The sequence below is a fragment of the Hemicordylus capensis genome, chromosome 5 (genome assembly GCF_027244095.1).
Source record: "Hemicordylus capensis ecotype Gifberg chromosome 5, rHemCap1.1.pri, whole genome shotgun sequence".
Lineage (NCBI taxonomy): Eukaryota > Metazoa > Chordata > Lepidosauria > Squamata > Cordylidae > Hemicordylus > Hemicordylus capensis.
Window position 1 is genome coordinate 98,243,716 of NC_069661.1, and position 12,116 is coordinate 98,255,831.

At 42.0% G+C, this 12,116-nt stretch overlaps 1 protein-coding gene across 6 annotated transcripts in view; it reads left to right on the plus strand.

The window, feature by feature from the left end:
- Positions 1–12,116, plus strand: part of FRYL (FRY like transcription coactivator) — a 286,750-nt gene that overhangs the window by 138,055 nt on the left and 136,579 nt on the right. For all 6 annotated transcript variants that reach the window (XM_053253420.1, XM_053253414.1, XM_053253415.1 and 3 more), the window contains 7 exons: positions 1,885–2,024; positions 2,357–2,453; positions 4,969–5,048; positions 6,613–6,693; positions 8,485–8,653; positions 10,434–10,526; positions 11,472–11,570. In XM_053253420.1, the coding sequence (XP_053109395.1) occupies positions 1,885–2,024; positions 2,357–2,453; positions 4,969–5,048; positions 6,613–6,693; positions 8,485–8,653; positions 10,434–10,526; positions 11,472–11,570 (759 nt within the window). The remainder of the gene's footprint in view (positions 1–1,884; positions 2,025–2,356; positions 2,454–4,968; positions 5,049–6,612; positions 6,694–8,484; positions 8,654–10,433; positions 10,527–11,471; positions 11,571–12,116) is intronic.

Here is a 12,116-nt window from a genome sequence, read left to right on the forward strand (position 1 = left end):
ATAGTTTAGTCAAATTTAAAATGTAAAATTGTCAGTATTAAAAGCTGGAAAACAATTTAGTCCACAAGCAAACCTTAAAATAACAGGAACATACTGCTATAACATAAACTAGTTTTGATAACGTGCAGAGTCCAAATAGTTGCACACTCAAGGAGTTTTCTCCTGCCAAAGCTTGGGTCTTGGTTTTATTAACTTTTACAAAAGGTGTTCTTGAAAACTAATAAGGCAGACAGTGAGGCTCTCCACACTGCTTGTGCCAGATGGGGTTAGGTGGGGAGAGCGGGCTTGACCGGCTCTCTCCACACATGAGCACTCAGTGTGCCCTGGGTGGCCAGATTTGCCGCTCACATGATTACCGGCTCCATGATGGAGCCAGTAGGGGTGGTGGGGATTGGGGGCCTCTTGGCCCCCGGAAGTCCCAACATGCCTCCACCCAAGTGCATGGGGCATGCTGGGGAGCCTCCTGATCAGGAGGTCTCCTCATGAGTCGCCACACCATAGTGACTCAGAATCGGAAAAACGGGGTTAGTGGAGCACTTGCTCCCTCACTCTGCTAACCTCGTTTAAGGGTGGGGGCATTTAAGGAGTTTTTCTGCTGGGAGCCATGTGACCTCCCGGAAAACAGGCTGGGCTCCCTTAGCCCGCTTTTGGGAGGTTGTGAGAATAGCCTCAATACCTTGGTATATTCCATTTTTATATTGATTACTTGTAACCCAGTATCTACAGCTTTGGTTGGGCCTTTGTTGCCAAGCCAAAGTGGTGGTTGCCCACCAAGCAAGTCTCTCCCCCCACCCCATATGCCTCCCATTCCTGCTTAGGAATTGGTGGGTGGGGTGAACTTGATTATGGAGTAATGGAGATTCTTAATACAATTTCCATTACTGAAAGCATCATTTTCATGTTGCTCAGCTCATAACCTGAACCAGATTGGTCTTCGTCAGGCTCCCTGTGTGTACTTATATACAGCACCTGGGAAATGGGCCTTGACAAGTACCAAATGATGCTAACCAGTCTTCACAGTGTGATGTATTGCATCCCTAGGTCAACAGGCACACATAGTTACCAAGAGACTCAGCATGTTGTAGTCACTACAATGTAGTGGTTAACGTGTTAGCTAAGGCCCGGGGAGACCCGAGTACAAATCCCCATTCAGCCATTAAACTCACTAGGTGACTCTGAGCCAGTCACTTCTCTCTCAGTCTAACCTACCTCACAAGCTTATTGTGAGGATAAACATAACTATGTACACTGCTCTGGGCTTTTTGGAGGAAGAAAGGGATATAAAAGGTGTTTTTTTGTGTCTGTGTTTTTTAAAAATTGCACCAAGCTTTTGCAGATGCTCCACTAGATCTTATTTGAATGCTCTAGTGGCACCTGAAGATTCTGTCCCAATATAACTGGCTGGTCACTAAGTACCAATCTTTCCATTATGCAGGGTAACTCAATATGCAGTCTTATGTGTGATATATATAGATGCATCTTGTGCAAACACGCACACACAGACTAGTGCTGCTACTATATTTATTGATTAATCAACAGGAGCCCCTGGTGGCACAGTGGTAAAACTGCTGCCCTGTAACCAGAAGGTTACAAGTTCTATCCTGACCAGGGGCTCAAGGTTGACTCAGCCTTCCATCCTTCCGAGGTCGGTAAAATGAGTACCCAGAATGTTGGGGGCAATATGCTAAATCATTGTAAACCGCTTAGAGAGCTCCGGCTATAGAGCGGTATATAAATGTAAGTGCTATTGCTATTGCTAAGTGCTATTACATGATTTATTTTAATTCATAAATCAAATCCAAAAACATGTAAGAGAAGGGAATCTTGTGAAAAGATACTGGATATTAACATACTCTCTGAACACCTAACTCTTTTTCTTTACAGTTGATAAGCTCTATGAGCTCAGTAGCAGAGCACTGTCTCCCTTCCTTACTACGCACCTTGTTTGATTGGTACAAGCGCCAAAATGGAACTGAAGATGAATCTTATGAGTACAGGCCTCGGTCAAGCACAAAATCAAAGGGGTGGGTGCATGTCTACAATATCCTTTAGGACACCCTGCTTTGTGAATTTACTGCTTAAAAATTGAAGTTCTGCATTTTTTCACTTATAACATTTTGAACTACTGTAATTCCTAACATGATTTTTGGAAACAAAGTTGGTGAATTCCAACATTAAATTCCAAGTGGGTTTTACTGTGAGAAACTCTGAGGACAGTATATAATCTTTGTGATGTGGGTGATCCAATCAATTTTTTTGACTTACTATGCCAACAAATGAAAAATATAAATTTCTGCATTAATGGGGAAAAGAGATTTATGCAGTGACAAATCTATTTTATGTTTGCTTGTTTCAGGGATGAGCAGCAGCGTGAGAGGGATTATCTACTTGAAAGGAGGGACTTAGCTGTAGATTTTATTTTTTGTTTAGTTTTAGTAGAAGTTCTAAAACAGGTAAGCTCTTTAACTTCTGCAAGCTATATGCTCTCTCTAGTAATCTTTTTGCTTTTAAATGTTTAAACAACTCAATATTTGTGTAGTCTGCTTAAGTTCTTATGTGCAAAACTGAGACCTGCGTAAGCAGAGGACTTGTGATATTACAGTAATCCTTTCTGCTGTCCCAAACACATTGTGCTCCCTAGTCTTTCCCCCGCATTCATGGTCTGATTAAAATCTAGATCCATTAAATCAATGCTCCAACTTCAGTGTGTGAAATGTTGACGTAGCTGAGCCAAGTGCTTACTGCTATAATTTTGAAAAAGCATTTATATAACAAAGTTGCAATTTTGAGCGCGCGCACGCACACACACACACACACACACACAGAGGAAACTCCCAAGTTTTCAGGCTGGAGTCTCTTGCAGCTCTACTTGGAGATATCAGGGACTGGGACTTTCTGCATGCAAGCAGATGCTCCTGCACTGTGTTGACTAAACATAGTCTTCACTGTGTATTGTATTTGTTGATATCCTTTTTCCTTGGAAGCGCAAATGTCTAGATTAAAAATCACTGTCTGACATCCTGATGAAGCATCATCCTGCTAAGGGCTGTGAGAGCATGATGTGAGCCCTTTCACAACTCCGCTTGTCCCCTGATGCAGGCACAATTGGAGTTACTTTCCAGCACATGGGGGCACTTGATAGTTCAAAGGCAACTTTTCCGCAACTCCTTTCATGCAGGTTGACAGTTGGAGCTGCATGTAGGCTCCCCTCCTCCACAGGAGCAGGAGCACTTTATTAGTCAGGATGCCAGTCACTGGCTATAACCTAAGCATCTTATAGGCAGTTTCCACATGAATATAGTGAGTGAATTGGTCTCGGTATTGGGTGGATGTGGGGAGTCGAGAAGCTAACACTTGCTCAATTTTTTAATCCTTCTCAGGTTCCTGTCTCCAGGATATGTCCCAGGAACACTGGCTCTATTCAGAGATCATGTTCCCAGTCCTCAAAATTACTGTTTAAAGCAGAGGTTCCCAACCTTGGGGTTTCCTGATATTGGTGAATTAGAACACCCATCAGCCCCAGTCACAATTTCTTGTGGCTGGGGATGATGGGAGTTTTTGTTTATCAACATCTGGAAGCCCCCAGGTTGGGATCCTCTGGTTTAAAGAGTTGAAAAATGTTGGGGACTCCCCCTTCCCCTTGTGCATGTATGGTTTGAAGTGGGTTTTCAAATAATGGTTTGGATCATTAGGAAAATGTTGTGTCTATTGTGCCCCTGAACACTTTTTTAAATAATCTGCTCTGACCATGAAAGTTGTATTAGTGAGTGGTGATGGTGTAAACTTTTAAGAATGTTTTTCTTAGATTTGCCAAATGTATAGTCTGCCCTACAAAAGAAGGGAAAGGGAACGATTTAAAACTCAGAGACGCGAGTTTCGGATGGTATGGAAATTTGGTAAATAAATAAATGTATACAGTGAAGTAGGAATTCCCTGAATGAATTTAAACATCTTGGATCATTTCTGAGTAATAGGGGCAGTATTCTCCCTAATCAGAGTGAAGTGGTCTTTTATTATTTTCCAGGTTTACAATATGCTTGGTAGTCACTCTGTAAAAATAATTTGTAAATATTTACTTGAAAAAGCAAACTTAGTCCTCTTTAATATGTTCTGATTGAAGAGCCAGTAAACAGAAACTTAACAGTTAAATCCAGCAAGATTTCAGTTAGTGAAGTTAAACTACAGCTACATCACAACTGAATTAGATTTGGGGGTAATGAAATACCACCTTGTTTATTCAAACCCCACATGTCCAAGCAGATAAATCAATATTGTGCAGTAGACACAATTGCTCCTAAGCATTCTCTCCGACTTGCTTTAAAGACAGCCACGTGGTATTTGGATGAACTAGGGGAGCTGAAGTGGCAAGGTAGATGACTAGAGCGCAAGTGGAGGAAGACTTGGTGCAAGTCTGATCAGGCACAACACAGAGCACATTTGAAGATATATGCTCTGGCAGTGTGGGTGGCAGAGAAGTAGTTCTTTTCTGCCTGCATTGCTTCCGCAAATTCATGTCCAGCAGAGTTGTCTAGCGTTGTGAGGGGGCTAGTACGTACCCCTCCCCCTTGAATTTAAACTTGGAACTATTGGGGGTTTTTTGAGGGGCAAGAGAGGTCCTGCCTGCCTGCCAGCCCCCACCCTGCCGCTTCCCCCTGCTGGTGCTCTTGTAAAAAATGGGCGTGCAGGACTGTGGCATCCCTCCCTGCGGCCCGGTCAGCATTGCCACGGAAGTGACCGACAGGTACCCGTGTGGCATGCACGCATGCCAGCAACTTCCGTGACAACGCTGACCAAGCCTCAGGGAGGGACGCTGCAGTCACAAGTGCCTGCTTTTTACAAGAGTGCTGGCAGGTGGGCAGCACCTCCCCTGCCCCTTAAAGAACCCCTGCCACACCCTCCGAACCGGCTCAAGTGCCGGACCACAGAACCAATTTACATCCCTAGCGAAATGTGCCCTCTGTGTTACAGATACCTGTTCATCCAGTGCCAGACCCTTTAGTTCATGAAGTTCTAAATTTGGCTTTTAAGCACTTTAAACACAAGGAAGGGTAAGTACACATTCTTTGTTGTAAATGTCTTTCAAAAGCTCTTGGTCTCATTTTGCTTATTATGGCCACTCTGATGTTGAACATTTACTCTTTTGTAACTTATTTCCAAATTCAAGATTGTTTAACTGTTGTTCTCTTAGCCTTCTTCTAAGGAGCTCAGGGTGGTATACAGTTTTCTTTTCTCCATCCAGACCCTTTTATCCTCACAACAAATATGGTAGGTTAGACTGAGAGAAATTGACTGGCCTCGAATCCACACAGTAAAAATTTCAAAACTAAGTGGAGATTTGAACCTGATTCCTCAAACTAATCACTACACTGCACTGTCATGCTTTAAAGATTTTCTACCTTGATTAGTTGCTAAATTCTAATTGCATATTTAGTTAACATTTTCAAGACTAAAACAACTTGGATCTTAAGAGGAAATATTTATAAGAAAGCTCTATTAAATCTTAAAACAGAATTTATAATAATGCCAAAAGCAGCTTTCAGAAGTTCTATAAATCTTTCAATTTTTAGTCTACTCTGTTTAAGATATTAATCTGAAGCCTGGAATAAAGTCCCTTTGAAATAAATGGGACTATGAAGCATTTCACATATGAAATTCCCAAGTATAAGATGCTTTCATGTAAGAAATCAGTGATCATTTGTGTTAGATCAGGGGTGGGGAACCTTGACCCTCCAGCTGTTTTTGAACTACAACTCCCATCATCCCCAGCCATAATTGTGGCTAGGGATGATGGGAGTTGTAGTTCAAAAACAGCTGGAGGGCCAAGGTTCCCCACCCCTGTGTTAGATAGTCATGTTTGCACTGTATTTATTCCTGATGGCTGACATCCTGACTGATGCTGTGCACAATCCTCCGGGCCATATATTAGGAAGCTAAAAAGCACTTCAAAGGGAAGAGTTTTGATAATTCTTATTTTTAGCTTTTAAAATTACTTTTAATTTGCAACTTAATTCTGATTGTGGTTTTAGCCTGACTTAACTTGTTTGCTTAATTTTATTAGTTTTACTTTACATTGTATCTATTTTATTATTGTGAGCCACCCCAAGCAGGGGTGTACTGGAGGGGCGGAGTATAAATATCTTAAATAAATAAGGAAGAATCAGCAGAAATATCTCCCCTCCCCAGCCCCCCACACACACAGTCACACCAGTGCAGCTTTAGTCTGAAATGCAGCACACTGCGCACACACTGCGTTAGCATCTCAGCCAATGCTCTGTATTGTGTGGTATGGGAGACCACAGCCAGACCATGCAATACAGATTACCAAATGTGACTTTAAATACATGGAAGTGCCTTTTGTATAGAAATCCATCATAGCACACTTTTTACATTCATACATATTGATTTCAACTATATGCTTAAGATAAAATACTGTTTAAAAGTGTGAAGGTTAAAATAATTCCTCTTGATTTCCCTCTTTCCTGTTTAATCACTTAGCTTCTTCTAGCAGATGATGCATCATATAATTTTTGTATAGCACTGTAAAGATTGTAGATAGCAACAAGAAATTGCAAATGTGTGGCTTTCATTCTGTGCGCTTTGTTTTCATAACAGGTATTCAGGAACCAACACTGGGAACGTACATGTTATTGCAGATTTATATGCAGAAGTAATAGGGGTTCTTGCACAGTCAAAGTAAGCTGATTGTTTCATACTAGTTTCCCAACATTCTGAACTTTCTGTTTGTTTATATGTAAACTTGGATGGATGGTGATAGCAAGCAGTATGCGTACTGTATTTACCAGAATAGAAGGAGACTCTGAATGTAAGACGATTACTTAAAAGATAGAGGTGATATACAGGTTATACCTGTATAGTATACTTACAGGTTATACTTGTATTTACCCAAAAGAGGACTCTGAATATAAGACTACGAAACCCCTCCCCCCACCAATATTTAACAGGAGAGAGCTTTATTTACTTGAAGATTCGTGTAAATAAAGTACCCAGGGTCTTTTTCAGATTGCACAAATGTCCCAGGACTGTTCATGCTGATTTAAATAAGTTTTATTTTCAGTACCATGCATTTTTAGGCTACTGATAGGAAAACCACTTTGACACTGTGATCAGAGTAATGATTTAGATGGTTTCTATTACATAGTATCCACATCATGAGAAATATTTCCATTTTCTTCCATAGTGGTTAGACCTCGTTTGGAATGCTGTGTCGGGATCTGGGCACCACATTTTAAGAAGGACATGGATAAACTGAAATAGGATTAGAGCATGGCAACAAAGACAGTGAAGGGCCTGGAAATCCAAGACCTGTGAGGAATGGTTAAAGCAGCCAGACATGTTTAGTTCTAAGAGGAGAAGACAAAGGGGAGATATGATAGCTGCCTTCAAATACCTGAAGGACTGTCTCATAGAAGAAGGAGCAGATACTTTGTTTCTCCTCTGACTAAAACCAATGAACTTAAATTACATGAAAGTGCATTTAGGCTAGCCCACAGGTTCCCAACCTGTCGTGCAGCAACATCTGGAGGACCACAACTCTCATCATCCCCAGCCACAATAAACTGTAGCTGGGAATGATGGGAGTTGTAGTTCAGCAACTTCTGGAGGACCTCAGGTTGGAAACCTTGGGGCTAGATCTTAGGAAATATTTCCAAATTGTAACAGCTGTTCGAGAGTGGGACTGCCTTGTACAGTGGTGAGCTGCTATTTTCTAAAGGTTTTCAAGCAGAGCCTGGACAGCCTTTTGTCAGGGATGCTGCAGGAGTTTTCTACATTGAGCACAGGGGTGCACCAAGGTAACTTGGGCACCCGGACCACCCAGCTGCAAAGGCCCCTGCCCCACGCCCCCCTGAAACTACCTTGGGGGTGGGGCGCCCTGCCAAAGCTCTGTTTTTGTTTTTTTAAAACTCTTACCGTGGCCAAAGGGTGGCTGCGGGATGGGGGTGGGTGGGAGTAGAGCAATCCTTCTCCCTTTTCCCTCCATCCCCTGGCAGTGGTGGGGTGTGAGGAGGAATTACGCTGAGCCCATCCGTTCGAGCCAGCTTCTTGAAGCAACTGCGACAATCTCAACTGCGCAGGCATGCCTCGCAGTTGCTTCAAGACGCTGGCCGAAACGGATGGGCTCAGCATTGTTGCTTCTCACACCCCACCACCGCTGGGGGAGAAGGGAGAAGGACTGCTCCACTCCCCACATCCCGCGGCCACCCCTTAGCCGTGGTAAGAGTTATTAAACAAACAAAAACCCAGAGCTTTGGTGGGGTGGACGCAGGATGGCTCGGCTGCTGGAGGCCCCTGGCCCCAGCCATTTGGAGGCTCCCCTGGACTTTGGAGGACCGGACCGGGTCCTCAAGGTCCGGGGGTTAATGCGTTTCTGATTGAGCAGGAGATCGGACTATGAGACCTCAAAGGTTCCTTCCAACTCTTACATTCTGTGAATAATGAACTGCTTTGGTATGTCTATCTTCCTAGGTTTCAGGCTGTTAGAAAAAAATTTGTTACAGAATTAAAAGAACTGCGACAAAAGGAACAGAGTCCTCACGTGGTACAAAGTATCATCAGCTTAATTATGGGGATGAAGTTTTTCAGAGTAAAAATGTATCCTGTGGAAGACTTTGAAGCATCATTTCAGTTTATGCAGGTAAGTGCGCTCCTTTCATTTTGAGTTAAAATAGGGGTGGGTTTGGGACATATTGACAAATATTGCTGTGGTGTTTGGTAAATGGTTAGCAAGTTGGCCTTTATGCAAGATGATAAAAACATTCAAACAACGCACACTGACCAACTAGACCTAGATTGGGATTAAGGAATGGATTGTAGTACTGAAATTTAACAGGTATGTTTAAACTCACCCTATGTATTCTACCACTTTATTCAGTTGAGCTGATACACATGGCAGACAAAATATTTTTATCTTTTGTTTCACAAATCGATGAACAAAATTGTGGGCAATGAGCAAGATATAAATAAATATTAGTATATGAGCTAGTGAATCTGATGTCTTTCAGGAACTTCAAAAGCTGAGCGAAAATATCTGCCATATATATATTCTTATCTCTGTCTCTCTATCTATCTCTCTAAATAAATAAATAAAGGGAGGGTGTTTCAGTTATGCAATATAAACAGTTCTGTGTGCACATAAATCCATGGAAACTTGGAAGTTCCAGTCTGGAGGAGTAGGTGTTCGGAATCTGATTCATAGGCAGCATCGGGAAGACATCTCTCTCTCTGTATATAATTCTCTAAGGCATACCTGTGGCTAATCCTGTGTGTGGCAGCTCTCGCGAGAGTTTGCAAGCAGAAGCACTGTGGTGATCGGGCAGTGGAGATTCTATATGCAGATAAGGAGGAGGAGCCCGTGATGATTAAGGACAGTTGGAATGCAACTGTTACTGGTTAGAAGATGTTCTTGACTGTAGAGGAGAGGAAGATAGATAGATATAGATATAGATAGTGGGCAGGGGTCTGTGAAGAGAGAAGTCTTGATGGAGGAAAGAGCCCCTTCAGGAGAAGGAGGCTGCTGTTGTGTGAATTAGATGAGGAAACAAGATGAACAAGATCTGTTAACTCAGGGAAAGAGGGGGAGGGAAGAAAGACAAAGGGGAAGAGTGAGTGGAGGAGAGAGAAAGACAAAAAGAGGGGGAGGGGAGAGAAAGAAGGAAGGGCGAGGGATGGGCCTGAGCCTGTCAGCAGCCTGAGCAGAATGAGTGGCCATGGCAGCTCCTATTGGCAGCAAGGAAGGGCCCAGTCAACCACTGGTGCTGTTTGTGGCTACCAAGGCCATTGACAGGCAGGCAGTCAAGGGACAGGCCCGGGCCTCTCAGTGGCCTGAGGGGAACGTGTGGCCATGGAAGTGGCGGCAGCAAGAAAGAGCCCAGTCAGCTGCTGCTCCTGTGGGGAGGAGCAGTAGCGGGGCTCAGATGAGGGTGGGGAGGTCTCTGGGGATAGGGGACTGCAGCTTGGCCAATAGGTGCCAGCAGTGCTGCAACTATGACCAAGAGGGGTGAGGGGGATGGAAGCAACCGGATGGAGCTTCCATCCGGAGCAGGAGTGTATCTCAGGTGAGGGTGGAGAGATCTCTGAGGTGATGGGAGCTGTCACGGGGGTGAGGGGAGAAACAAGTACTAGCGCGCAGATGCTCTGCGCTGGTTAAGCTAGTTAAACTTATTCTGCAATTTTCATAATTCTGCAGACAATCACATTTTCAAATATGAAAGTTAGCATTCAGAAATGTGATTATTCAGAACCAAACAGCTTATATGCAACAGCTTCAGTTAGGAGGAACAGCATTTTCCATGTTCTTTCTAGTTCAGATCTTGGCTATTTTAATTGCCTGTAACAATTACATTCAACTGCAATTCTTAGGCCTTATCATGTGGCTCTTGTATATGCTAGGTTTTGTTTTTCTTAATGCATTACAGGAATGTGCCCAGTACTTCTTGGAGGTTAAAGATAAGGACATAAAGCATTCACTTGCTGGTTTGTTTGTAGAAATTCTCATCCCTGTTGCTGCTGTAAGTATATTTCAGCCTTTTTACAAATGATGTGGGTGGGTATGCAGAAGTTGCTCTCCTCCTCCAGTGCAATATGGATCTGTGTTCAGCCCTGCTGATATTGTGAATAAAACTCATAGCTTCATTTGTCTCAAATGAATAATTATACTTATAACTATAAGATTCCTAAACACTGTCTGCTTCACAATTAAGATAACCTTTTTCTTTCCTGAAGAGCTTGAATGAAAGGAAAATAGTCACTGCAAAACTATTTTTTAAAAACCTTGTTATTTATTGTATATATTATAAATAATATTTTATTTAAAAAACAAATACCTATAGGATCTTCAAAAAACATAATTTTATGTGTTTTAAGTGTGTTAATACATGTATATATAAATTCAATTGAGAATTTGGTTAAAACCAATAAAACATCTGGTACTCAAGGTCATGTTTATTGATGTTTATTTATTTTACGTGTTTATTTGGGAAAAATCTCAAACTGGTAAGAATGTTGAGTACATGTGGAGCCCTCACTATGGGGAGAAAGCAATGTGGATCCAAGCTGCACAGTATGTAAACCTGATAGTGAGACCACCATACCCCCATTCTTTTCCTCTGGACTAACTGGGGTGGTTGAATAAGAGACAATACATGAAAAGGATGAAGTGGAGCACAAAGAAGCCCAAGATTCTTACCAAGTTCAGATTTCTCCCTAAAACTTAATTATTGGCCAGTCTTCTGGGTTGTATTATTTGTAAAGCTAAATAACTTTTTAAAAAGTGTTTTATTAAGTTTTGAGCTTGCATGATTGATTTATATTGATAAAATATGAGCGGCAAGATTTAAATGAAGCCCATAAACGTTTATAATGCTTATTTCATATGGTCATTATCATTTTATATTTCTGAATCTATCCCTTTTTTTGGAGGAAGAAATTGATGTGTGTCTTTATTTTGATACTAGGCTGTTAAAAATGAAGTGAATGTGCCATGTCTGAAAAACTTTGTGGAGATGCTTTACCAGACTACCTTCGAGCTCAGCTCAAGAAAGAAGCACTCATTGGTATTCCAGAAATATTTTAGTCTCCCCCCTCCACCCCCGCCCCAGCACTGAGCTCTTTTATGTGCACCCATTATATCCATGCAGCGGATGATAGAGATGACCAGCTGCTTAAGCCTGGAAGTTGAATGCCTGAGAACTAGGGGGTGGAACCTTTACTGTTTGGGGCTGATGAAATTAAAGCTTTAGTTAACTAATCAGTGTTGGAAAATGTTATGTAGGCTTAAGAACCAAGGCACATGGTTTTTATTTTTGAGACAACTGTATTAATTCTAGTAGGAGATGAAAATATTAAAGATGACTGTTTCCTCTAACAATGAGTGATGAGTTAACTTGCACTTCTTTCACTAGCCTCACAAAGTGCCTATTGAAGAATTGGTAATATGCAGATTTATTTAAACTGCCTATAGAAATTATTAATAAGTTGAAAGTTCTTAGTTGACAGTTGTACACAGAAGCTGTCTAGAAAAGGCAGCTGAGAGAGCTGCATGGAATTTACTGTTAACTTTTGCATAGGGCATCTGCCAGGTTGAAACTGATGTTACCTTG